Source organism: Taeniopygia guttata, chromosome 11 (assembly GCF_048771995.1).
Source record: "Taeniopygia guttata chromosome 11, bTaeGut7.mat, whole genome shotgun sequence".
Taxonomy (NCBI): domain Eukaryota; kingdom Metazoa; phylum Chordata; class Aves; order Passeriformes; family Estrildidae; genus Taeniopygia; species Taeniopygia guttata.
In genome coordinates, this window is record NC_133036.1 from 18084198 (window position 1) to 18111857 (window position 27660).

The 27660-nt window shown below is 37.0% G+C and overlaps 1 protein-coding gene and 1 long non-coding RNA gene across 2 annotated transcripts in view; one reads left to right on the forward strand and one right to left on the reverse strand.

Annotated features, from left to right (window-relative positions):
• The window catches only part of LOC121470563 (uncharacterized), a 41396-nt gene that overhangs the window by 7975 nt on the left and 5761 nt on the right, over positions 1–27660 (forward strand). The gene's annotated exons all lie outside the window — the stretch shown is intronic.
• The window catches only part of RHPN2 (rhophilin Rho GTPase binding protein 2), a 28023-nt gene continuing 473 nt past the window's right edge, over positions 111–27660 (reverse strand). The window contains exons 2-15 of the mRNA XM_030282066.4: positions 19120–19235; positions 16033–16161; positions 13327–13402; positions 12253–12330; positions 11446–11570; positions 10357–10523; positions 7844–8031; positions 6705–6861; positions 6119–6238; positions 5828–6022; positions 4626–4702; positions 3750–3896; positions 2778–2933; positions 111–1569 (exon numbers count right to left, since the gene is read on the reverse strand). Of these exons, the coding sequence (XP_030137926.4) occupies positions 1318–1569; positions 2778–2933; positions 3750–3896; positions 4626–4702; positions 5828–6022; positions 6119–6238; positions 6705–6861; positions 7844–8031; positions 10357–10523; positions 11446–11570; positions 12253–12330; positions 13327–13402; positions 16033–16161; positions 19120–19235 (1983 nt within the window). The 3' untranslated portion in view covers positions 111–1317. The remainder of the gene's footprint in view (positions 1570–2777; positions 2934–3749; positions 3897–4625; positions 4703–5827; positions 6023–6118; positions 6239–6704; positions 6862–7843; positions 8032–10356; positions 10524–11445; positions 11571–12252; positions 12331–13326; positions 13403–16032; positions 16162–19119; positions 19236–27660) is intronic.

The following is a 27660-nucleotide window of genomic DNA, read 5'->3' on the forward strand; positions in this document are numbered from 1 at the left end:
TAAGCAACATTAGAGAAACACACAAGAGGTATGGCAACAGTAAACAGGAAAAACCTATAAATTATGCTTTATCATCCAAGCTGCAGCAGAATTAAAAAGCTACTACTAAATGTCAGCATCTGATTTTTATTCTTAAATAATGGTCATCAAGATATTTACACCTACTATGTAAGAAATTAAAAATACATGACAACTTCAAAGTTTACACCAAGATACAGATTTTTGTGTATATTTTAAGTATCTATCTACTCTGTAGATGGCAAAGTTAACTAACACTACAGTGTTAGCAATTTTCAATTAATTTAAGGAAACAGAAGAATCTCAAAGAAATGCTCACCTGTTATTTTTTCCCCCCTCCTTACTACAGATACAGCCTGCTCAATAATTTTTCCAAGGGCAGAAGGATTTTTTTTTGCTTGATGTGTCAGTAAATAAATATCCTGCCACTTAGCACAAGCACTTCATTATATTTTAAAGCATCACTGCAATTTATGTGCCCTCAAATCAATATAGTATGTCCATTTTGAGATTTGTTTCACAGCTATCCATTTTATCAAGACAAGTGAGATACAAGTCTTAAGGTAAGTAGGTTAAATAACATTTGGAATAAAGCCTGTTTTTAACAATTGAATCAGCAGGCATTTAAAATGTTACCTAAATCAGAAAAAGAAGAGAGTAAAAGCCTTTTGGAGTTTAAAAGACCTTTTAGATTTTAAGCCTTGTAATTCTCTTCCAGAATTAAATTACCTGTTCAGTAGGCTACACCTAGTACTGTGAGGAAGCACCTCTGCATAAAAACACAACTCTATGACACTGTTACTTTGCACAAGACTTGTTTCTCTGAATATTATCATTCCTTCTTACCTGTGGTTTGTTAAGGTAATTCTTCAAAGTAGTGTTAAGTGATTTATTGACTCTAAACTTTAAGAGCAAAATCATTCTTTAATGTGTCCCCTATTATTTTGCATTCAGCATCAAGTTTATAATAAATAACTCCCATCGAGCATAGTTATGACTATTTTTATGAAAAATCAGTCATAACTGTATTTTGAAATCCCAAAGGAGTTCAGTCCTCATGTAAGCAATTCTATAATCTACATCTTGTTATTGCATACCTCCCAAACGACTTCACTCTAGCCTTCAAATACTTCAGTTTTACAGTTTCTGCCATCTTCTTACCATAAGTGGCTCAATGCACAGCAGATGAAGTCACCAGTATTTGTCTGAGTTTATACATATGTATGTGAAGACAAAATTGATCAATATTTTTATCTACATTTTAAACAAAAGTCACATTAACAGATACTTCTGAAAGATTCAGTACAATGAACTTTCTGTATTGAAAAGTGTGAAGGGAGAAAGCTTCTTCTTAACCTGAGAACTTCCAGCCACAGCTGAAGGAAGGCAGAGTGTACTTGCAGCTTTCTGTCTGTTTTTAGTTCCCCAACTTAGAAAAGGGAGTTTTAGTGGGGCTTTCTTGGTCTGATCAATTTTATCCTCGTCCATGGCTAAACAGATTAAGGAGTAAGTCTTCTGCATTCCCATAGAGTAAGTTGCACTCTTGCTATGCTGTAGGAAAAAGAGAAGCATTGTAAGAATCAGTCATCCAAAATGGTCAAAATTTTGACAATAACAAAAGGTTACTGTGCAAGCAGTTTTCCAGAGCAGACTGCAGCAAGCTTCCTGTGCTGATGACATCCCTGAGCACCAGGCCCTTCAGAGTCCTGTGACTCTGGCATTTTGCACATCTAGACTCAAAGGTCTATTCTGCAAAGCATAAAGGAACTTGTCTTTTTTTTCTTTGGTCGTTAAACATTTACTGGCTTTTAGCATAACTATTTAATGTACACACTAACTTCCCTACAAAGCTCAAGTGTGTAACTCCTGCACAGATGTGAAGGGAGTACTTCTACTGTCTTTGGACAGGTTTTATAATGATCACAATTATAGGAGCTTCTATGTGACTTTCTCCTGGGATACCTGAAATGCACAGCCTTCTCTGTCTCTCCTTAGCTTTGCCCTGAAGCAAAGCCTTTTCTTTCCAGTTGCAACTTGGAATGGCAGATGCACAATTCCTTCTTTTCAATAAGGAAAACCAATTTTACCAAAACAAGAAAACCTAACAGCAGCAGGGGCACCTTAATAGCTTCTCAGGCAACTCTACTTGAGTGTCTAAGCTTGCCAGGGAATGTTAAAAGTATGAAGCAGTGGATTTAGCTGAGCTACAGGCTCTTTCACACAACTAGTAAGTTATTTAGAGCTTAATATTTTTTAATCCTGTGATGACTTTCCCTTAGTCTAAAGCTTCTGTAGTACAGTTAAAAGTTCCCCAAAATAAAAAAAATACATACAATAATCCATGATCTAATACAAAAGTCACAGATCATTTAGAATAACAGTGCACAGAAAATAAACATGTGGTCTTGGATGTTCTATTTTGTCCCATTATTGTTTCTTGTGGTTTGTCCACTGCTGAAGAGGGTAGTGCCTTCATCCTCTGGGACAAGTTGGGGAAATAAACTAGGTCTTCCAATTTTTCATACAATTAATCTAAGCAGCTTCACTACAAAAAAGCCCACCACCCAACCAACCATTCTTATGCAGACAGACTGCTTTGGTTTGCTCAGTCACAATGAACACACATCTGAAGGCTTTATATATTCACAGGCTGAGTGGGATATCTGACTACATGAAAGTAAACATTAATCAGGAATTGAAGTTAGGCAAGTGAAAAAACTCTAGCATATCAAATCTGCCAAAGTTGTCTCTTTACATACCAAAGATGCTGTTGTGTCCTGGCAACTGATAACCTCAATCTCCATGGGCTGCTTTCCCACACTTTTCAATTTTTCCAGCACTTCACTGACACCAAGCCACTTGCAATCTGTGCCATCAACTGAAACAATGTAGTCACCTTCTTTTAGGCCTGCTGACTGTCAAAAAATTTGGCACAGGTTATTATCCAGAATTATAAAGACATGTAAAATGTTTTTGTCATGACAGAATATCTGTCCCAAAGGCATTTCACTCTTAGATGCTACAAACCCATTCTCTAGCCACACATGTGCAACTTTCTCAAGTACACAGACTACCTCTGGAGTTACCATTGATGTGATTCTGCTATACTCAAATGTTGGCTGGTTTTATGTTCTTTTCACTTTTCCCCTTAAGTAAATGAACCCTGGGTTTTGCTATGCTATTGTCCCCAGAAGACATTTTCTGCAGTGTTTAATTATTTTTCTTCATTATTTTTATTTGTATTTCTCTGGTTACTTCTGCCTTTTCTATAAGTAAACTGCTTTTCACTGCATGCTGCTTTATCCTTTTGAACTTTCCCTGAAAGGACAACATTACAAGCCAATAAAATATTCTTGCCCTTCTTAGGCAAACATTACACCTTGCATTCCCTTCCTGATCCTTATTCTTGTTGCTAACTTTTAAATTATTTATCCCTTCTAACTTCCTGAATAAGACAGGAAGTAACATTTGCTTTTATTATTTGTGACTTTTTAACGATTAAGAATGAACAGAGAAAGAAATAAACTCTAGTTTCCTGTGGTGTTGGGGATATGGGTACTTGAACAACCTGCAGCATATATAGCATTTAAAATGTATTCAGATTATATGAATTTTCTATCCTAATGTATAGAACTCAAGAAATACTCCATCCATGAGTATGAACTAGCTAAAGGTACATTTTAATGCTAGAGTCTGCAGAGAAATTGTTCATATCACAACAATATACTTACTGCTGCAGAACAAACTGGATCAAGACAATAAACCTGTACTGGTGAACCTCCTTTCAGACTGAACCCAAGCTCTCCTGCTTCATGATGCAGGCAAATGGTACGTGGAGCTGTCCATCTCTGCTTGGCTGAGAACACTGTCAGTGGGCCCTGGAGGGAACACAACAGCAGGCATATTATGGTTTACTGTCACTTGTAAGTGAGCATTTCTGGTTTTGTAAGTCATAATGCTTTAAGCTCATCTAGTGTAGATTTTACTCAGGTTAACTCCCAGCTAATTCCCTGGAAATGCAAAGGGATTTCTTGACTGTTCAGTTGATACTTCAAACAGAGTGGGATAAAGGCAACTGCTAAGTTGTTCCACGATCTCTGTTAAAGTGTGCAGAATCTTCTGGCTGCATAGGCTGTAAGGTCCTATATTACTCCATTTCAGAGGAGATAAGCTGATTCATGAAACACTGCATATTCTGATCCTAACCATAACTCCCATTCCTTCTGCTCACAGAAAGACTGAAAGACTGGCTGTGTCACATAGAAGTCACATGTTCTGCATGCCTGTCTCCACATACTAGGTATTTCTTCCTCCCCTTAAGATGTGTGCAATTATCTGTTGGACTTCATGGGACTTTTATGAAGGTTTTCAAGACTGAATGTTGTGCAAGCCATATAGAAATGGCACTTCTATTCTTTGCTTCTCTCAAGCAAAGACTTACACCTCTAAAGCTAGGAGTGATTTCTCCAATAGCTTCTGAAAAAAACTCAATTACTACAGGAACATTTTTTCAGGCTAAAATACTTGTGTCCCTTCTCTCACTTAAGAGTGAATTTATAGTTGCTATCAAAATGGCAGAGGTTGGTCAGCATCAGTATGTTACATACCAGCTTGTGAAAGAAGTCTTTAACTTTCACCTTGGAAAACTGAGGAGCAATTGTTTCTATTTTATGTTCTGTTTTAGCTGAAATAAAGAGAAAACGAAATTAATTTTCTTTCAAGTATTAGTTAAAAGGCTTTTAAGTATTTTTAAGTATTAGTTAAAAGACATCAAAATATATTTTTCTTCCATTCCAAGCTAGATAGAATTTGTCCTAAATTCTTACTGGGCTGTGGAAAAATTAATTAATGTGGAAGCTTGTTAGATATCAGAACTGCCTTAAAAATATCTTCAGAGCTCACAGTATCAATATGGAAAACTTAAAAAAAAATCCCTTAGAACAAAATTATGCTATTCCCATTTTTATTTTATTTTCCTTTGAGAAGTTTTTAAAACCAGCACTCACAGTTTCCTACTGCATCCAAAGAGGAAAGAGCTGGACTAAGGTAGAAAAAAAAATAGCCATCAAATTGAGTTAACAGCCCAGTCTAGTACAAGAGGTGGGCTCAAGAAACAATTACTGTCGTTTTCCCCCATACAAATTTAACTTTGCAAGTTTCACCATTTTTTCTAGCTCACAAGATAGTCACCAAAAAAAGCTGGATTCTAACTAAGCACCACTGTTATCTACCCCAAAAAACAGTGTTGCTAGAGACAGAAATACCGTAAAAGAATTCTTGCAAAATAATATACTGATCAAAATATATTGATCTGTGACTGAGGAAACACGTAAGGAATGGGAACTTGTGGAAGAGGTTTTACAGTGACTTCTGTGAGCCAGAGGGAAGTTTTGATAAGGGGATCCATGTTTACCCTCTAAAGGATTTCCTACCAAGGTCATTGACATAGAAACCAAAAAAGAAAGGATAAATAAGAGAAACCTGCAACTGTCTATTCCAATGAATACTTTGTCTCTCGTGACCAATGAGTGAAGTGTAAATGTATGAGTTTTGTAAGAATGTATAAAAAGCATGCATGCTATAATAAAAACAGTTTGAAGCCTTCTGAAAATAGATGTGTTGCTTTGTATTGTGACCATCTCAACTACAACAGCAGCTCTACAAATGTGCAGTATGTATTCTACATTATTTATGTTCTGTATGGAAGCATATTATATATGTATCGATATATAGAAATTAAAGGTTTATCTCCATGAAAGCATATTTGCCTATGGTGAGATATCCTTTATTTCTGGCTGTGTACACTTACGGAGTATATCTGGAGCCTGAATTAGACTTAGGAAGTCATCTTCTGTCTCTTGCTGAGCATATTTGAGGAGTGAACGTTTGTGTGCAGCTGTCAGAACCTCCTGAAGAACCTCGATGTTGCGAAGCTTTTTGCAGAGCCCACAGACTCTGAGAGCTTCTTCGTGGTAAACAATGGCTTTGCGTAAATGGGCTTTCCCTGAAAACATTAAAAACCACTGCTTGTCATCCACAGACAATAAATGCCAGGGAGTTTTCAAATTGTAGCTAGTAGCTGTGTGAAAGTGGCAGTTACCTAATTGTTTTCTCTGAACTTTGTCCTTTAAAACAGCAAGAACCATCAGCCCTTCAGGCACGTAGTCATAGAGCTGGGACATGGCTTTCTCCTGCTGATCTTCATCATCACCAGGCTGCACTGTAATGATGCATAAAAACATTAACCATACACATCTCTTGGTCTCCTGTTCCTTTAGGATACTGTGTACTTATTACTACATTCTCTCCCAATGCAGTCAAATACTTACATACATGTATATAAATATATAAATAAGAATTTCATGGTTTTTGTTTTATCATCTACAATATGCAAGTAATACTTACATGACAAAACATATTTTATAAAATCTGAACTATTTAGTAGCATATAATAGATAAATAACTTTTCTTTTGTTTCTGTGGAAGTTATTTTAGTGAATTTTCACATTTTTCTCAAAAGACAAAAAGAGTGTAGCCTCATATTTGAGTGGGGAAAACAACTACAATTTAATATATAATAAAGCACCAAAGTTCCTGGCTCCAAGACTTATTCACAGACCAAATTATAACTGTTGGTGTGTGTATTTTTTTTTTTATACAAACTTATAAAGAAGTATGATTCTTACATTCATGGTCACACAGAATGGTGGCAGTGAAGTAATGTGCCAGAGCTTTGTAATGATCTGACTTTATTTGTGCCAGCTTAGACCAGGAATAGGGAATATTCTCTTTCACTGGTTCCTGATTCATTGCAGTGTTAACCAGCATGTAAACCTCTCCCACCTAAAATAAAGCACATAATTGAAGTATTAGAAATTAATATGAGGTATTAGGAACTCAAGTAACGGGTATCATATTCGGGCTTAAGATATTTCATATACAATCACATCAAAGAAGGGAAAAACATGCTTAGGATGGGTTAGAATTAAGTTTCAGAAAAAAATTTGAAATGTCTTCTCTGATTTTTCCCTCACAAGAAGGGTAAATCAATTTTGTACAAGAACAAATGGACTAAGTCAGTCAATCTATATAGCTTGCTAGTTAAATAAAAACACCATATAATAATCAGGTCTTAATTTACAAATATATCTCATTAACTCAGTTGAAAAAAAGAGTGAACCATATACAAACCGTAGGTTTATGCTACACTTTGAAACTGTGGGATCATACATAGCCTTAAGTTTGTGTGGTCTAGTTAAAACTGGGATATTATCCTTTATACAGAGGAAATAAGATCGTTTTTCAAGCAGTGAATGCTGCTTTAATGGATCAAACTACTCCAACTGACAGAATCAAAAATCTTTTCCCTGCAGCTGATCAATCCCACAGATATGTCACAGTGGCTTTACAGGGTTGGTATAAAAGGCTTTGCCTTTTTCTTTTATGGAACCACTTTTGTATCTGCTACTCTGAAATAACCGAGAAAGCATAGGAATATCTTCAACTATGAATTAAATAAATTGTAACAACTCTAGAATAATATTTAAATTTTGTTCACATTTTAATCTTCTGAAGGGTTGGGCTTTTAACTGCAGTTTGTGAGCTGCCCCATGTTGCTTTTGATTTCCAGTAATGGTTGTTAACATTTAAATTCAATAAATATTAAACAATATTATAGATAATAGTACACATATAATAATAGTATATATATTATTATATTATATAATATTAAATAATAATAATTAATATTACCAAAAGCGGTAGGTAATAACACAGCACTGCAAGCATTTATTTTAAAGACTAGATTTAAAGTCCCATATTTTACCTTGGCAACTTCCTGTGTCATTTTCACTAGTGTGAAGAACTCATTGCGTATTCCAGAAAGACCAATCTGCTCAAAAACACACTCCCGAGCTTGTGCAAGCATCATTTTTACTAGTACATTCAGCATAGCTGGGCTCATATCATAACTTGGTGTGTGAGTAAATGTCTCCTTTAGGTAGCTTAGAACTCCTGCAATCACAAAATGGTTTTGTTAGCATTACAAAGAGAAACAAGTGAACTCAACTCTAGCATGTACCATAATAATTAGGATTTAAAGGACATTTTCTAGTATTGCACTACAGCAATCTGAAGGAATTCTTGGTGCATAAGAAGTTAGACTGACCTACAGGTTTTGCTTTGCATTGCTATCAACCATCCTCAAGTACAGTTGTCAAAATTACATTTCTGAGGAGCAACAGAAACTGCAAGTTTTGAGGGCACTGCCTTCAGATTTGCTTGTAAAAGTTCTTGTGATTCACCATAAGACTGTGCTGAACTGTGTGACTTAATGTGGGAGTGGCAGGCTATGGCTTATACAGGGGACAAAAAAAATCTGCACAGCTATAAGGAGATGACAGTAGTAGATAATCTGAATAGAAGGAAAAGATAAAAGCATGTAAACTTAATTAAGTATTAATTTTCTTTTCAGATGCTCCTAAGTGCATTGTGTATCCCAATGAAAGCTCCATTCAATGCCTGTAAACTAGAATTTTTATTTATAGATATATAAATATATTTAATAGGGTAAAAATAAGGTTGTTCTCTAGACATTTGGTTCCACCAAAACATTAGTAATTTCTATCATATATCAAATCTAAACCAAACAGTAACTGTAGTGCAATACTAAGTAACAGTTTCATGGATGGAAGCAGAACCCTCAGCAGGCATGTCATCAGACTGGTTTAGTGAGTTCACCCAGCTCACTAATGCTGACAGGCCTGCAGAACTGTAACACCACGGCCTCTTAGGCATTCCAGCTTCTGTAACCTTACTTCGTCCCACCACACTCAGTTCTGGCCATCTTATGCAGTATTTTGCCACTCTACGGTGTCTGTGATTTTTGATTTTCCATGTTACACTCATATCTCAATTTTTAACATGCCATTAAACAAATTTGAAACATGGCCATTCCTACCTTTTTGCACTAAAAAAATTAATCCCAAATTTACCAGTAAAGTACTGAGAGTGCCCTACCCAAAGGAACTGAAATTATAAGAGGAAAAAAACATGTTTGTTGTTGGGGTTTTTTGGGGTGGTTTTTTTTTGTTGGTTTGATTTTGTTTTTTTTTATTTTTTTGTTCTCAACAGATTTCTGCTTATGTTGAGGATAAATTCTGTGCAGCATCTTTCATTCAGCACTGGGAAACAGTTCATACAAACTCTGTATAATGCCTCTGCCAACATAATGAAGTTTTACAGCACCATGCACAGGTACAATGAAATGCCTCCTGAGCTTGTTGCTTTGGGGCCCTGCAAAGGTAACTGTGGTAGCAAATAACACATTTCCAGTTTGGCATTAATGCTGTTCTGCAAACATGTTGAAGTGAAAGGCAGTGATTTTTTTTTTTTATTATTATTTGCAAAATTGAAGGAGCAGCAGTAAAATGGAGAAATTTCCCAACTATTAAAATTTCTTTTAGACGAAATACAAAGGTTGAGAAAGAATTTATTTATTTATTTTAAATATGCATGAAGAAAATTTTTATAGCTGTGTATTCAAAGGAGAAGATTTATGAAAATTCAATTCTGTGTTCCACAGCTTTTAGTTGATAAAGCTACCCATACAGTGCAAACCAATAGTCACAGATGTTAGTGCAGAAATAAATCTTACAGTACATATTAATTACAGAGGACATGTCTTTAAATATTATGTGTAGCAGAAGATAATACTTACAAAACAAATCAGAAAATCTATTTAAAAGCCCCCAGTGAAAACAGAAGACTTTATAACATGTTAGTTTAAGGGAAAGGATTCCCCTTATTAGAATTTCTATTTCTTCTTGCTTGGGACAGAGATAGATTATTTTGAACCTGTTTGCCTTTGGAATCTATGGAAAACAGGTAGTCAACTTCCAATAAATTGCAACTTTCATCAGAGGAAAAAGCAAGATTAATTTTTAAGACCCTCAAATGGAAAACTATGCTTACAGGGTTTTTATCCAACCTGTCAATTGTCTCTCGTTCAGGTTTGACACCAAGGTGCTATCATTGAGGTCAAAATTATGCTGGTGAAACAAGGAATGAAGCAGTTAATGCTACTGCAGTAACTCTGACCTTTGAACTGCAGTTCAATAATCATTAACCACAGTATTCACTATCTTATCTGCATGTTCAGACTGCATTTCCAGGTTTTGAATTGAAGCTTCATCTGAGCTCTTCACTGGGCTTCTTGAATGTCCCTATTCCTCCTTTTTTGTGTTATCAGGCCAGTAGAAAATGCAGAAATCTGTATGACATCAGAATGAGATTGGGAACACTTGCATGAAGAACTTTCCAGTATTTTAAGGTGTGTACCTGCAGCTTTCTGAAAAGCATCAACAGCATTTTCAAGTCCAGCCTGGGTCTGACGATTGCATCTTGTTCCAATCTGTGTGTAGAGAGCTCCAATGTTGAATAAAACACTGGCTTTTTCAAGCAACAGATTTTGCTGACACACTGGGACACCTGTGAAGGAATCATACCTTGGGAAACAAATATTAGAAGTGTTAAGATTAGCAGAGTCAATTGAAAAAACAAGTACTTTCATTCTGTTTTTCTGAACGAGTAGTGGAATTATTAACTGTTCTGCTGCAGTGAAAATGAAGGTGAACAGAAACCCATAATGTTCTACAAGGATAATCCACATAATTAACCAAGCCAGGGAGCAGCTTTATTTGAGACAGTTTTCAGCAGGTTTTACAGTAGTACCTCATAAACTCATACATTTAACTCAGAAGTTAAACTCAGAGCCCATAAAACATCACAGAGGTGGAGAGCATACTGGGGGAGTATCAGTATGTGCTGCTACACTCTCCTACTTAGGTGTTGCCAAAGATCAACAGGCATGGTCAGATCCTCTACTGCTTGTGTTTAAAGTTTCTATTTGCAAGCCTGACTAGAAATTTACCTGTTCCTCTTGGCTACATGGTAGTCATCTTTTTTTATCATAAAAATTTTGAATTCAGAGTCAAATTTTGCTCACAGATATAGTAAATACTCCCTTATAAAAAATGAGTTGCTCCTTTCTCTCTTCTGGCCCAAGTGGTCTTACCAAATTGAAGGAGGGAAATTAAGGTTTGACTTCATTCCTTGTCCTCATTTTGTACACCTAGGTTCAGAATTCAGAAACATCTGCAGCTACCCAAAATTAAGACTATTTTCGCTCTTTCTCTCTTTTGCTAACCTGTAGCCCAAATCATAATCTAGCCAGTGGTTTCACTCTTAAGCAAGTAAAAAGTGTACTGTATTCAGGTTTACTCTCAACTGAAAAAAAAATTGACAACACACTGCAGGGATTCAAGAGGAGACACACACTGACATACTACAGATTAAAAGACAGTTAATGATTAACCAATGTTCTGAGAGGGAAAAAGGACTGAAGAGAAACATGAACAACACACTTACCATGTAAATAAAACTCCAATGTGCCTGGTAGGTGGGAAAAATCTGTTTTCTACATAACCAAGTTGCAGGAAATAGCTTATCAACATCTCAATGCCAGCTTCATCTCGGCTAGGAGTGCGGCAGGCCTTGAAATACAATAGATGAAAATTAAGTGCATTCTGTTGGGTTTCAGGATGAATACTGAAACCCCAAGGATAAAGCTCTGATTCCTTTGGACTTCTGCATATCATAGAAATGTGTGGAATCTGAGAGCAGTAAGCTTAAAGCCATATGGATTCATGCCAAAAGTTTTTCAGCTGCACACAAGTAGCACACAACCTTTAAAAAAGCAAACAGAATCTGTTTGGCAAGTCTCAAAGTTAATTAAATAAAGATTGTAGGTATTTTATGAAAAAAAAAACTACAGTGAAGGCTTTAGTTTCTAGCATAGTACTGGAAACAAACAATAGTCAGAAATACCAACCATTCTACTACAATATTTTGCCAGGTTAATCCACTTCAACACCCTTCCTGCTAAATTTAAAATACTTTAAAATTAAAAATAGTAGACAAGACAAGTCTTGGATTAACAAAATTTACAAAGCTACATCAATAGCTCAATCATTTTGCATAACTTTCTGTTTCTTCACTCTTTCTTTATCAGATTGCAAAGCTCTTGGACAGTGGACATTCATGCACCATGTCTCAGAAATCAAGTCAATTGGAGTATAGTAAGCTCTAAGTAAAAATGTTGTATTTTGATTCCATACAAATGTTATTTACAATTGTATATTAAAAGACCTCATAATATACCATACTTGAACTTACTTGTCTCAGATCCATGAGATCTGCTATTTCATCCTCATACTCTGAACTATCTTGACTATAATGTTCCAGAATAAAGTCCTAAAAAGAGAAAAAAATATTAAAAATTGGAGTATCTAAGATTAGCCTAAACTATTTTTTCTGCTGTTCCAAACAGTACAAAATGGATTCAGTTGTGATTTGAACGGTGCCTACTCCCTTTCAGTCAACATGCAACAATGAGACTACAATAAAACAGCAGAATTATGATTTGATGTTTTAGACAAATTTCACTGTGATGTACAGGAATGAAAAATCTGCTACATTAGCTCCAATTGGCTTTAAAACAACAACACTTAGTGGTTTTGTAAGGGACAAACAAACCCCATTATCTAAAATGACAAGGGGATCAAGTGACCATAAAAACTCCTTAACAGAAAGAGACTGCCAACTTCTTGTGAGCTATACGAGGGCAGTTCCACCCAAAATAACAAAGCTGCAATGACATGAAGTGGCATATGATCTGACCGTAGAATTTAACCCACAGAAGTAAAAATAGAGACAAATGCTACAGTGATACAAGATGGTTGACTGTGAGATAAAAATCTGTATTGCACAATACACAGAAGTTCAGAAAATACAGAAGATGGTTCAAGTAGCCAGCAAAGTACATTAGACAACAAATAAGCAGAGTTAATGCTGCAACACTGCTTCCCAACTGAGCTCTCCTGGGTAGTCTAAGTTGGTATATCACTACATTATGCTGAGTAAAACCTTCTTTACTACTTCCTTTCACACTTACATCAGTAACCAATACTATTAGAAACAAAACCACAGAAAGAATTTTTATTCTTTGGTTTAACTCTGTCTTCAAAGTGGAATTTCTTTGGAGTCGAAACATTTTTGGACTTCTTGTCCTAATTAGGTAGGAGCAATGACCCAACTCAGTGGTAGTTAATTTTTAACATGTCATGATCTTGATCTTAGGGCAAAACAAAAAATAACTTGTACCTAAATTATTTCTGTTTCTTTAAACAAATCTGAAATGAAAGTTATTACTGTTAACTATTAATTCTGAAATATGTATGCAAAATTTACCTTGAGGGGGAGTGTAAAGTCTACATCTTTGGTTTCCTTTAGGCCAAGAGGTACCAGGGGAATACTGAAAGTCTCTCTATGGAAAAAAAGCAAAAATATTCACAAATTTTTTTCTGCTTCTTTTAAAATTACTTTTGTCTTTGATGACAGGAATTTCATACATTGATGAAGTAAAGAGAAAAGTATACAGTTCCTTCCTGCATAAAAAAATCTGCTTAATGGCCTGTATTTCTCAATAAAAGACTGAATAAAGATACTTGCCTGCACTTTTTTTTTTTTCCCATTATTTAAGCCTATTTTTCCTCCAGGCAAAGGAAAGGAGAGTCTCAAATACTGCATTACTGCAATTTAGCTCCACAGCTGCTAGGAGATCTGCCACAGTAAGAGCCATGGTATGTATTAGCAGTTATATACAGCATTTTACATGTTACAAATGGCTCTGTATGTAGCAGTTATCTGTGCAACACAGGAGAAGCAGGGCCAAAGCATACAGCTGTCACAGTGAAAGGTCTGGGAGCCCAAGAACTACCTAGCCTCTAGACAAGTCAACCTCTAGAATATCAAAGGGCAATAAGGATGAGAGCTGACTTTAAAAAAGATCACCAATAGCTTCCAGATACATAGTTGGTTGTGTAGATTTAACAGATCAGTATCAAGCAATTATAAAGTTCATCCAATAGTTTAGAGCATTCTATTACCAACTACAAAATCCCACATTCATTTATGGTCTTGTCAGCAAATCCAACTTTCTTATTGGTGAAAATTCTATCTTGAGACAGTGGCCGTAGGAACACAACTTCCTAAGCAGAGCAAGAGTCCTTCATGGTCCAGAAAGGGGCTCTGCTAGCTTGAAAAAGACTTTCAGGATACAGAGCCAAAACACCATTTCAAGTGGTGCAAATGACCTGATTTCTGATGAGGCTTTTAGAAAAAACCTCAACACTTTTACCACCGATTATATCAATGCTTTTTCCTCAAAAGGAAGTGAGACACGTGGAAAAGAAATCCCAACTTACTGATTTAATCCATTTTACTGTCGTGCACATTCCCTGTAGATATCAGCATTAGTCATTCAAAGAAAGTGAATTTAATTTTTTCTCTACAGCTAAGGTGCCACACCCATGGAGGATTGAACAGTTAGAGAGGTGATCCTGGATTTCCAGAACCGAGTAGAAATAGCATCACCCTTCTCAATCAGGATGGTATGTGTGCAAGTACTGGGAGGGCCAACCCTTACATTGTTTTAACACAATCCAGGCTAACCCAGTAAACCATGGGTGTGACCTTATCTTAACAACTCTATGCACAATAGTCAGAGAAAAACTATTAATAGCTACTTACTGTTAAAGGCTGGAGCAGTTACAGGGAAATGAATTATTTTAGCTGATGAAACATAAAAAGCATTTAGAGCTTAGAATGAAAAGCATAAGAAAGGCAAAACACCATTCAAAATAGATTGGAAAGTAGGATCAGGAGAGAACAACAAGCATATTGCTGTCCAACCTCAAGGCTTCTGCCTGCCTTGGGGCCTGACCTACTGCTCATCCTTCAGTGAGAATCCAATTATTTTTAATATTCTTTAGCTAGAAGAAGAAACAGTACTTGTGGAGCCCTGCTCTCATTTCCACAGCTGTAACTGCTCTCTGTGCTCACATACAACTATGAAGACCAGAAAAAACTTGAACAAGAAACCCAAATCTCAAAAAAAATACCAACCAAAAAACCCCAAAATATTTTTGCATCAAGTAAGTTTGTATGGGGGTGGAGGGTAAGAAGTTTAGCACAAGTTGCTGTTTGAGAAAACTACAACATAGATATTTTGCATCAAGTCAGCATTCAGATGGAAGTTACCTCCCTGGAAATGTGCTTCATCATTTTATATTAAGAATTCCTTGTAATCCACCTGGAAGTTTAGCACCTAAATAAGAACAGTGCTAAGAGAGACACAAAATTATACCCCCATCACATGAAGCATTTCAGTTTGTACCTTGAGCTGCTGTTAATCAAATAGCAAATATTTTAGCTTTATGAGGAACAAGACATAACTGATACAGAAATCATTTCAGTATGCAGGCAATGAATACTCCTTAACTTTGAAGTTTTTTCTTTGAGGAATCCATTGCAATTTATAAGTTAGTGTGCTCTTCAAAGTGGAGAAAAATATCTTGGAAAAAATCCAACTTCATCTACTAAAAATTCCTCTGCTTTACCCAAGGAATTTGTGTTTTTCTGTCACTGAAGAGCACACATTCAAGATTACCTAATCTGCCTTAACCATCAGATCAGCATTGTGCCTCTGTTCTCCAGCTCCAGAGAGGACCACGTTTGAGAAGAGATATTCCTTTATGGCTAAGTTTGTTCACTCCAGAATGCACTGAGGCAATTAGCCATTCCAGTACTGGAAATTCTGCTAAGTGCCAACTGCTTGCAGTATAGCCCCAAGAGCTTTCAATTCTCACAATACTCCTCTCTTCAAAGGAACTTCACATCCAAGGATTAGTGGCACATACATTTCCCAAGAGGAGGACAAATATGCAGACTAACCCTTAGTCAACAAATCTACCATCAAGTATGTTCTCTTCCTATCAAGCTCTCTGTTCTTTCATATGATTAGTGTCCAACATTCTCACTCACCTAGAAACAATTTTGTTTTCAAGGGTAAACAGAAGATCTGTTAATAATTGAATAACTTAGCTTTATACTTACTCTGCATTTTGATAAACTTCTACTGAGATATTAAGTCCGTCCAATTCTTCCTTTAAGATCTGCAGGTCTGAATTTACAAAACTGAGTTCCAGTAGTACTTGCTCTCGTACTTTGTTGTTGGTGGTTGCTCTGCAGAAACACATCAATTTTTTATTTCTCAGGAAAAGGTTTTCTACAAGCTTGGTTGACCCCCTTCAACCTCCAGTGCCAGCATTCTCAGCATTTTTAAGATTTCTTTTTATCTCCTTAAAAGATTATACAAGACCTCATGTTTCAGAATTTATTAGGGTTTTTTTCTGTCTAGAGAGTGCCTGGGATAATTTCCAGACAATAGCATGCAGCTACAGATCTCCTATATACCCAATTGTCTCTGTATGATAAAGGGTCAAGCTTATTTTCAGATACATTAATCAACAGAACTAAAGCATCCTAGACAGAATCACTATCCTATTTTCAGATTATGTGATATTTTTTTCCATCAAAGAAGATATGTGGGTGGAGGTGGGAGGAGTCAGGAGACATTCTTCAACAGAGACTTCCCCACCTTATAAACTTAATAAAGATCTTTTGAGACTCCTGATCTTAAGAATAGAAGAAAATAACTTTCCCACAAAAGTTATTACAGAAAGAAGTATATTTCAACCAGATCTTTTTCATACAAGACAATTTTCTCCATAATTTGATTTTGTTGGATGCAAATATGATATTGTTTGCTTGTTTCCTTTGCCATTTATGTATTTAAATGGCAACACTTTGAACTGCAAGCACAATGGATGTTAGCATTTAACACCCCCAAGCATTTCTTTGTGATTATTTATTTGTGTACTTATATCACAATTTCTAACCTGAGTCTCCATACTGACTATTTCATTATAATATTACTGTTATCAAGATACTTAAATCATCTGTATCTATAAATCCACAGGTATGAGTTTAAGATAAATGGTGTCCACGCTTAAGATACTGTACCCTTATATTAGTATGAATCTGAAGACAAGAACAAACTTAAATTTGCAGCATTTTGCATTTACCTTTAAGGCAAAATTCACCTTCATAATTATTTATAAACAACCATCTCATAAATCTAGGCTCACTTGGAGCAGTTCTCCAGTTTTACGGAGCCACTTGAGAAAGAACTAATTTTTCCAAAACTAAAATTCTAGGTTTGTTTTTCATATTATAAAGGAGTTATCTGTGATTTTTCTATGCTGTACCTTATTGAATACCTTGGATTGCTTAAATTAAGCAATATTAACATCTGTTGCCTTGATAAACCAAACTGGATACAAACATATGGTGGGGTGGATCTTCCTTGATAAAGGCAGCAGCACACAGATAAATGGGCAAGTTTTGATGCTACAAGCACATTAACTGTGATGTATGAAGGCTCCATGTTTGGTCCAGTTTACCATCCTCCACAGGAGGGATTCTGGTATCTTTTTCAGAAACCCCACAGTTCCATCCAGACTGACTTGTCTATTTGCCCTATGGCTATGAACATCCATGTCAATTTAATTTTATTACCTTTTCATGTTTTTTTACACTGCAGACATATTTTTAGTAGCAACCAGCAGAACACAGCTACAGGGGCAATGTGATATTGTTGAAATTCACACAACTCTACACTTAATTTAATTTTAACTCAACTTCCAGAGCAGAAGACAATAAAAAAGGAGAGGGTGACTTTTAGAAATTCTAAGAACAGAAGTCTTTGCACTATATGGTTATATATGGATTATGTGCTTCAAGCCTAGCGCTTACTTTCAGCCAAAAGTAAAGGAATCTGCATTTCCAGTTTTTTTCTCAAATTCTACTCCAGGAGGCTTCTTGTGGACAGCAATTGGTTTGTTTCTTTTAGAACCTGATGAAATTCAAATAGAATCTGCAAACATAAAGCTTGTTTATGTTTTTCCTTAGGAGACTGTAGATACTTTTCCTTAGGAGACTGTAGACTAGACATGTGAACTGTCTAGTGGTCAGGTTATTTTTTAAATTGCTTCTTTCAAAGATCTAGCTAGCTTTAATAGTGCAACTGGTGCAAATTCATTTTAGATTTCTAAAATCTTAAAAAGAAATCTGCTCTTAAGTAGATTTAGTTCCAGCTCCTGTAAATAGTGACTTCAGTATTTCAGCAGTTAATACTGGCATCAGAAACTGAACTTTAGCATATCTAGGTTAAACGTTACCAGTTTTCTAATTAGATATTATTTATCTTTTTAGACCTTCCAAAACAATCCTGAATCAACAACATTAACTCAATGAAGTATTGAGTTTCAAGAGCAGGTACAATGCAAAAAGCAGTAGAATTTTAAGTCTCACTCCTTAAGTCAATTACCAGAAAACAAAGTAAATTTAAGTCAGTCACAGAGGCTAAAATTACCTAAGTTTTTAGCCTGTCATATCTCTTGCAGAAGTGGAGATAAAAGCAGGTAACAGACAACGTGCAACCCATTGATTAATGGCAAGTTTAAGAAAATGTAATTTATCCAAGTATTTTCACTTCTTTATATTTACTAGATTTTGTTTTTGAAGGCCCATTGTTGCTCCAGTTGCAGAGCTACAGACACTACAGGAAATTACTGCAGATGAGAACTGGGATAATTTTCAGTTCTTCTGTGTAAGATTGGAAATCCACAGGCTGTCTGTAGATCAAACAGCTGATCACAGGATGTAACAGCCTAAAGGCAGGGTCAACATAAGGCTATTCCTATGGGGACAGCCACCTATGAAAACATATCCTAACAAAATGTAATAGATGAAGTTACCTCAAACTGGAGGGGAATTTGGTGGCAACCTTCCATTATCACTAGCAATAAAGCTGAACAAAGAGAGCAACCTAAGAAAGTCTAACATTTAGCTAATTTACTACAACATAGTATGAAAGTGCACTTGAAAGCAAATAATGACTGTGTAGAGCTATAGCTTGAAAAAAAATCAGGGAGATTGACAAATCCCTCTACAGTAAGAGATGCAGCATGTTTGGGGAAAATGAGGGAAAAATACAATAGCTAAGAGACTTCTACAAAACTAAAAGAAAATTAAACAATTGTTGCTTGAGCAAGGAAACTAAGAAACCATGACATGTACCTTAAAAGATTTTCAGCACCAGCTCTCATTCTCACTGCTCTTAAGATCTGTTGGTTTAGAACAGCTCTTTGATTTTGCAGTTTGCTTCGTCCAGTCTCGGCAAGAGGATTACATCCCTAGAATTAAGAAAACAAATATTTTGTTTCTGTTGGAAGAAACTTCAGAGGGACTAACATGGAATTTAAATGAACTTTTAAGGTTCATTTAAATTCAATGTTAAAGGCATAAGTTCTGTATGAATACAAATTAGCAACCTTGACATCAAGGATGATCTAACATCAACAATAGTATTTCTTGTCTCAAACGTGGTCATTTAAACCAAAAGGGACCATGACCACAGTACATTTTATCATCAAAATCCAGACAGAAAGTATTTGTTTTAAACCCTAAGTACACATGTGAACCAGTCTCTTCTCCCCTAAAAATATTTTCAAGGTATTTTACAAATGCAACCAAATTTGACAGCATGTTATTAAGTTTGTAGGATTTTACGAAAACAGTATCTGGTAAGACAGCAACTCTCATCAAAGCTTCTGCCCTGTAAAATATCAGAGTCCATACTGGGATATATGCGGCCTTGAAATACAACTCTGACCAAAACAGACTGTGGTGCTCAAAGTTTGGGGCCCAAAAAGCTGCTCCCAATTTTAGGATCTCTGAACTTTCCTTCTGGTGGCTCAGACATTCAGTACAATTCCTCCCCCTCCTTCCCTGGGCTCCTTTCTTCACATCTCAAACTTACCAAAATAGAGCTTAACAGGGTAAAATGATTATACCCTCAGCTTTAGAGAACTGCACCCTGTGGACAAGTGACCCATGCCACAACAGTTCTGGGAAGACCATCTGCCTGTGGAGGGACCCACAGTACAGCAGAGGAAAGACTTCTCTCCCCGAGTGAGCACCAGAAGATGGTGCTCGGTGATGAACTCGGGTGATGAACTGAACAAAACCTCCATGCCCTGTCTCCCTGTGCTGTCAGTGGGAAGGAGGGAAGGGCTGTGGGGAAAAAAGGTGTTTTAAAGGCTTATTTTACTTCTCATTATGCTCCTCAGACACTCTTAATAATATATTTACTTTATACCTTTAAATTTGAACCTGTTTTGCCCTTAGAGTGTTTTCTCGCAGTCCTCATCTCAACTAATGAACCCCAAGTTAATTTTTTTTTTTTTTTTCCCTCTCCTCTGCCCAGCTGAGAGCAAGAGAGACTTTTGTGGGTGCCTGGTTGGCCAGTGGCAAACCACGACACACACAGAAGACAAACTTTTTACTGGAGGGAATACACACATGCAGCAAACTCATTCATTCATCTCAGATTAGAAGTAGTCCTTTAACTACCAAATACTTTATGCTCCTTTACACACAATAAAGATATAAGCAATGCATGCTTCAGTGTATAACATGGTCTTGTAGCCACAGGCTGCTGTCTGCTCTTAGTCTGATTCTTTGTCTGGGATGAAGCTGTTCTTTCCCACTTTGATTTTCCTTCATTTTGTGTTGTATAGTCTTTTCTACTACTGCTTTTCAAAGTTTTATCTCCTTCCATTCTACCCATGCCATTTTTCATTTGAACCTCACAAATTATTTGCTCTTGCATTTATTTTGAGTATTTAATTCTCATCTCAGACCTGTTACCTCCATATTTATGCACAGGTATTTCCTTCCAACTTCTTTCTTGACCACTTAGTTCAAGCATCCTTCTAAAATATATCCTTGCCTTGCCCTTCATTTTTTCTGTAAAGCTGCAGCTTCCTCCCAGAATTCCCTGGTCCTTTTTGTAAGCCAAACATGTTTGATGACATCATTCAAATCCTTCTTTACAGCTTCTCTTCAGAAATTTTTCAGGAAGACCATCTGCCTAATTCCCAAGCCCATGATGTGTAGATGTGATCTCTTCATTTTAATGAACTTTTGATCAAGCTCCCATTGAACAATGAGTACAAAACTGCAGTGATCTGAAACTCTCTGCAAAGAGATGTTTCCCTCCATTTCAGGTCCCCAGATACTATTGTCTATAGGAAGGAAAACCAGCCCTGGGCCCTACCAGGACAAGGCACTGACAGACCAATGTGTCTGTATAACCTCCAGTGTGCCTGCAAGTGCAAGAGTTTTGATAAGAGGCTTCTTATGGATAGAGGAGTTTGTTTTCAGGATATACTCACCTGCTCAAGCATATGGCTCCCATTAACTTCACAAAGCCTGTAAGGAATTAATATTGTGCTTTTTGGAAAATGTTGCTTTTTACATCTCCTGCACAGGGGATGAGGACACTCAGCTAGTTTGTGTTCATTTGCAGGCTTAAACTCTTTAAACTGTAATCAAGCTGCCATAAAACTGATGGATAGTGTGGGAAGTGGATTTGTAGAAAATTCTCAAAGCCTGACAAAGCTCACACAGCGTGCATCTGTTTGCAAACTTTGAGATAAGAAATGATGACTTAGAAATGTCATAGAATAGGACAGACCTTATTGAGAGAGAAATGGAGCTAGAAAAGTTTCAAAATATTACCTTAAAAATAAGACTAGATACTTTAGAGAAATAGAACTATGAAAAATGCATTCTATTAAGACCCACAATAAGTAATTTTAAATTATTGGCCTTAAAGCACTTACAGCATAGTGTAGCAAAAACTAAAAAGCCAAGAAATGCTTATAATGTATTGTAATTAAGAAATAATTAACTTCTGATTGTGATGTTGTGAATTATAACAGCTGCATTGTCTCACCCTTCACATGACACTAAAAATAGAATAAAAGTTTTTAAAATGCCTCTCAGTTACCCCCATCTCTAAGTCAAAAAAGAACTTAATCTGACAAAGGTAGAAGTCTGCATAGAGAACAGTGAAAATAACCAACATCTGAAAAAAATCCCTCAAGAAATACACAGTCTGGGAAAGATACCCCTTGTGTAAAGCACAAATTCTGTGTACTAAAAAGTTATTTAGCACACAGGTCCAAACAAGTGCTTAGTTTTGTCTTCCTCCATGTAGAAGATCCCTTTCCCAAACAGCATTTCTTCATCAGAAGTCCAGTCATGATGAATGCAAAAATCATGACTGCCAAACGATGAGTAATGGCAGTAAGTATTCGAAATTAACATAAATATGCTTTACAAAGTAGTGGTTTGAACTTTTAAGATGAGCCACACTGTCTGAAGGTGACACAGAGTTGAAACTGGGTGTGCCTCCTTGCTTAAAGGAAAACAGTCCTTTCCAGCCAGTGCAGCTCGTCAAGCCCAGCAGTGTACACAAATGGCCATATCCTCCAGGTACTTAAACATGCATGTTTAAATTACAACTATGTATGGAACTCATGCACATAACTTCTTTGGTTCTAACAGCAACCATAGAAAACAGCGTATTTCACACCAGTATTTCTAGAACTGATCCCAAGTCCTGCTAAATTGTCATTTCCTTACCTTCTTGCAGTACTATAATTAATGGTTTTTTGCATGTTCCCACTAGTTCAGTTTTGAAAATTGAGCTATATACTGCAGATCTTTCAGAAGCACCAGTTTTATCTGAGTGTTTTGTTGTTGTTGTTGTTATTTTTTGCTTTAATAAAGAGGTTGGGAAGATCTGGTCTTTGAGAGCCTGGTCTACTTGTGCTATGAATGAAGTATTTTATAGTTCTAAGAGCCTGGCCCAAAAATTAATATAAAGTTAAAGAAGTAATTATTGCATTAGACTCCAAATATGTATCTCCTACATGAACTCCATCTTGTCACAGCACTTACTAAGCAAAATTTAACATTCATATTTCATCAGAGACATCTGTCTCTTGACTAACCAAGTTTCAGATGATTCTTAGTTTCACACGAAGGCCTACTTTCTGTTTTAGGTTTTATGAATTTGTATATAATGAGTGGACTTTGGATGACAAGGGTTATATGAATCATTGCTATGTTGTTTCTGTCCTGCCAGACGAGAGGAAAGAGAACAAATAGCCAAATAAATATCCCTGTGTCAATGCTAATGTTGATGGTTGCCTGGCTACTAATTACTTAAAAAGAACCCCATGAGTTAAACCCTAGTGGAAGGACAGGTGTGGCAGGTTGGTAAACTGATACATTAACCACAGGTGGGGGGAAGCCCTACAGAAAAAAGTTCAGAAAGAGGGGAAGGACACAGAGTTAATTAGGGAAGTGCTGATTCATGAGCTAGTTACCATACCTATCATCATCTTCAGTCTGGTACCTCACTTATGGAGCTGCTTGCTTCTGCTTTTAGCCTTCTTCCCTGACACAGGGGACTAATATACAGTCATTCTTTCTGAATCAGCTTGGTCTATATGATAAGTATCTAGCCTCGCAGATTAAAGCAAAGCTTTAAGAAAGAAAAAATTATGCACCTTTGTTCAACTGATCAGAATCTAAAGATTTATTAAGCTAGCTGTCCTACTGTGTAGCACAGTGCACTGCTATCCAGAACAACCAAACCGAAGCTGGGATGTTTCATGTTGAGCCAACCAATACCTAGAGAGCTGCAGAAATGTTAACCTTGGATAATTAACTATGGCTTTTTCTTACCATTTATTGCAACTTTCTGACAGGTGAGAGAAATTTTGAAAATACGGCTAGTGTAAGGTGTTACAAAGCAGCAAGCCAAGGTGGGAAAAACAGAGTAGAAAGAAGTTACTTGGTATTTCTTCCTTGCTCTGCTTCTACCCACCAAGAAAAACCCAAACCAAAACCAAAACAAAAAAAAAAAAAAAAAAAAAAAAAAGAAAAACAAAAAACACCCCCAAACAAAAAATAAGGCAGGCATAGCCCAGGTCATCACACAAGCACTGGATCCCATGACTGGGTAAGTACTGTATTATAAATATCCTCAGTTCTATACATTGATGTGTCTCAGGGATATTTACTTTGCAAAAGCTTACTGGTTAGGTGGGGTGGTGTGCTATTTAAAAAAAAAAAAAAAAAAAGGGAAGAACAGCTTGAAAAAGCAAGCTGTTTCTCACATAAGCATTCAAAGGTAACTAAAAAAATCCAGGAAGACATTTGAGAGGCCAAGCAAGCCACAGAACCATGCCAGGTGTAAAAAATAAGCATGATTGGGAAAAGCATCTAATGTAAGGAAAGCAGCACATGGCAACAGACCTGCTTTAATTACTATTGGTCTGTTGAAAAATACTTCCTGTCTAAATGCTCTACTTTTAAAACAAATTGTTCTTTGCTCTTATCATTAATTTTGTCATTATTTTCATAGACAAGGAAGACTGGGGGCAGAATTTGGACGGATGTGTGGGACATGCATTGCTGATTCACTGATTGCTGTCAGTAACAGTGAAAGAATGTGAAACTCCACACAGAATAGGTCAAGACATGAGGCTCACGGTCCAAGAGCACTCACACCACCCAGGAGAACAGGTACAGTGTGCCCTGGCAATGTACACTGAGCTAAGCCAAGATAAACACAACAGTAGCAAAACCAGTTCCTGGTACATTATCATGCCAGAAATTAAAAAGTTCCAGGCAGAAGCTCTATTTTCTTTTTGATGGAAAGCAAGGTGCTTCTTCCATTTTGCCATACCCTCTTCAGGACCCCACAAAGAATATTTTTTGTTGTCCATTTTGCTTTTAAAAGTAAAACTTTTCTCAGAAGTTTGGCTACAGATCATCAAACAGCTCAAGAGGGTTATTTTGGAAGGGCAATATAAGAGGAAGTGAATGGGGCAACAGTGATAGAGTTAAATGTGCCCTATGTGGCTGCACAGGTAATGTCCTTAAAATTAGATTATTAAAAAAGGAAAAAACACCAACAAAAGACATACCAGCATCGAGCCAGCTCAAAGCATCTTACAGGTTTAAAGAAAAATTTTGCATATATAAATGATAGGTCTTTGCCATGGGGAAAAAGGAGATAATGGAAAAAGACAGGGTAAGGGAAAGGTCTATCTGGAGCAGCTCTGACATCACTGCCAGGGAATGGGGAGGGTAAATCTGAGAAAGGATGCAAGTGGACTTCGGTTCCTGGCACCCACCACATCTCAGACAAATGGCAGAGTCACTTTTTTAGTGTGACAGCATTAGACAAAGCAGGAAACACGAGCATCTGTGTCCCTGTTTCTGGCCAGTCATAGTTTTACAGGGCTCCCTCCCTACAGAAAAAAAAAAAAAAATCAGCACTAAAAAATTAAGTAAATAACATACTGCATCTTGGGAATAGCGAGGGCAGCTTTTTCTGGTATGCTGTATTTAAAACTCCAAAAAGCGTAATAAATAAAAGAACATGAGAGACTTTGAGCACATTTCCCATAGTAATCCATTCATCAAAACAAATCAAGAGTCTAAAACAATTGGATACTGTATGAATTGCCCAATTTTTCTCAATTACAATATTTCACTGTACACAACATCCTTAGAAAGTATGGGAGACAACCTCACTGTGTAAGTAGTGCTTGGAAGCCAAGTTTGAGCAGGACTGATGCAAAGCAAGTGTTTTCACCTTGCTACACACCTCACTGAATAAAAAAAGTCAATTAAGTACGTACCTTCTAACCTAAAAGCACAAAGACTATCCTTGGAAATTGACGTGATTCTGCACCAACAAAAGTGGTAAACAAACCCTCAAATCTTTTCAGGAAAACAGTGTGATTTAGAAAGGAAGGAGTAAACAATACCAAGATAACTCAGAAGGGAAGGGGGGAAGACCCACGGACACCCATCAAAAGCTCTGTCACTAATTTCAGTCATATGAAATCACCAAGTATACCATTCACAGGGACATGTAGATTCCACATTTAAAGTATCTCCTTGGGTTCACAGGTTATACGTGTTAAAGATTGCAGGAATGAGATTGTTTTGGTCCATTTTTTTGGTGTTTTCTTTTTCCTCCCCCTTCACCTACAACTTTTAAATCAGTATTAAAGCTCTGACTTTTGAGGTCAACTAACATACAACAAGGTATACTATTTTCCTTTTTACTTTTAGGGACTAAAGGCTTTGAGCATCTAGCCTAATCTAAAGTTCATAACTTTAATAAAGACACTTATGAGCTGGCTGAACCTTTCCAAGATCTAAGGGAACAGAGGCAAAAATGTTTCACTGCAGCATGTGTCTTATTCAGATTTTATCAGATTCCCCACTTTTTCATTACTTGTGTCTTAAAGCAGTTAGTAATAGGAAAGATGCTCCTGATTAGGTATTAAATTGATCTTACAGTATTTTCATATATGAGAAAAATTTCATCCCAATAGGCTTTACACTGATCTAATACTGTTTCAGTGACCATATCTGCAACATACAACACTTAATTTAAAGTAAACTCAGTCGTTGAGCAAGTCTGAATGTAGAAGATCTACTACTCTTATGACCTGAGGCACAATTTGGCTGCTAAACTTCAGGTAGCCCATATCAGTAACTTAGTTCATGAAAAGTCAACTTTTTTACTAGCATGCCTCAAGGCAGCCTATGAGCTTCCTACAGCGTAGAAAACATAGCAATGAAAACTGAGTAATTACAACTTGGCCACATTGTATGACTGGGAAAGACTGCTAAAGACTGAAAGTCCTGCTAAAGACTACAAAGACTAAAAGTGATTTACTCACCAAATACTACAGTAGGAATACTCAAATGAGGAAGCCAGACAAGATTTGGCCCAAGTTTGGCTCTAGTTATTTACAAGGTGGCAATGATTCCTTGCAGCATGGCTGGCACAGATAAAGCTTGGCTCTTTTCAGCTAGAAACAGCTCCTCTGCTAAAGGGCAATACTCTTTAAGTTCCTGCACTTATGAATTCGATAAATACTGTGGGGAAAAAAATGTTGCCTGTAAAAAGGGCAACAAAGCAAAGCCTATGTGCCTCCCCAGCACGTAATCCAGGTGGTTGCTAAGTGCGTAATGGGGCTATTTTTGCACAGAGGCGAACAACAACAACCAGATGTATGCAGCTTTATTACCCCCTCCACAGACAATACAGTTCATGGTCCTGGATCCAGAATCTACACCAAAACTCCCGTGTTCCCACACCCCGACTTGAAACCTATGGACGGGAACTTAAAAACAGCAAGGGAAGGCCGAATCAAAGCTCTCTGAAAACGGCACTTACTGCCCTTTACCTCCAGCGAAGTTCACAGAACCCCACAGGGCTGCATTACAGGCAATACTTAACTATAATTACTGTTGTGCAAAAAGAACTCAGGTGCAGGTTACGGCATAAGCCGCCCAGTCAGTCTGAAAAGTAATTAGGGCAGATGTTCATTAGGAACTTCCTAATGAATCTGTTAACTTCGTACCTTACTCCAGTAAACTTTCTTACAGGTACACAAGGCAATTTACTAGAAAGCGCGCGGAGACGCGGCGAATAGCAAACGGGGAAGAGAGCGGGGGGGAAAAAATAAATAAAGACAGCAAAAAGAAGGCAGACAAGTGCAATTTGACTCATTTTGGGAAGCTGTGAGGGCTCCTGTCCTTCAGGGGGACGCCCAGCACGAAGCAGGGGAGCGCCGCCGGGGTCCCCGCGCAGCGCTCCGGCAGCGCCAGGCGGAGACCGCGCCGGGCGCTCCGTGCGGCCGCGCTGCCCCCGCTCCGGGCGCTCCGTGC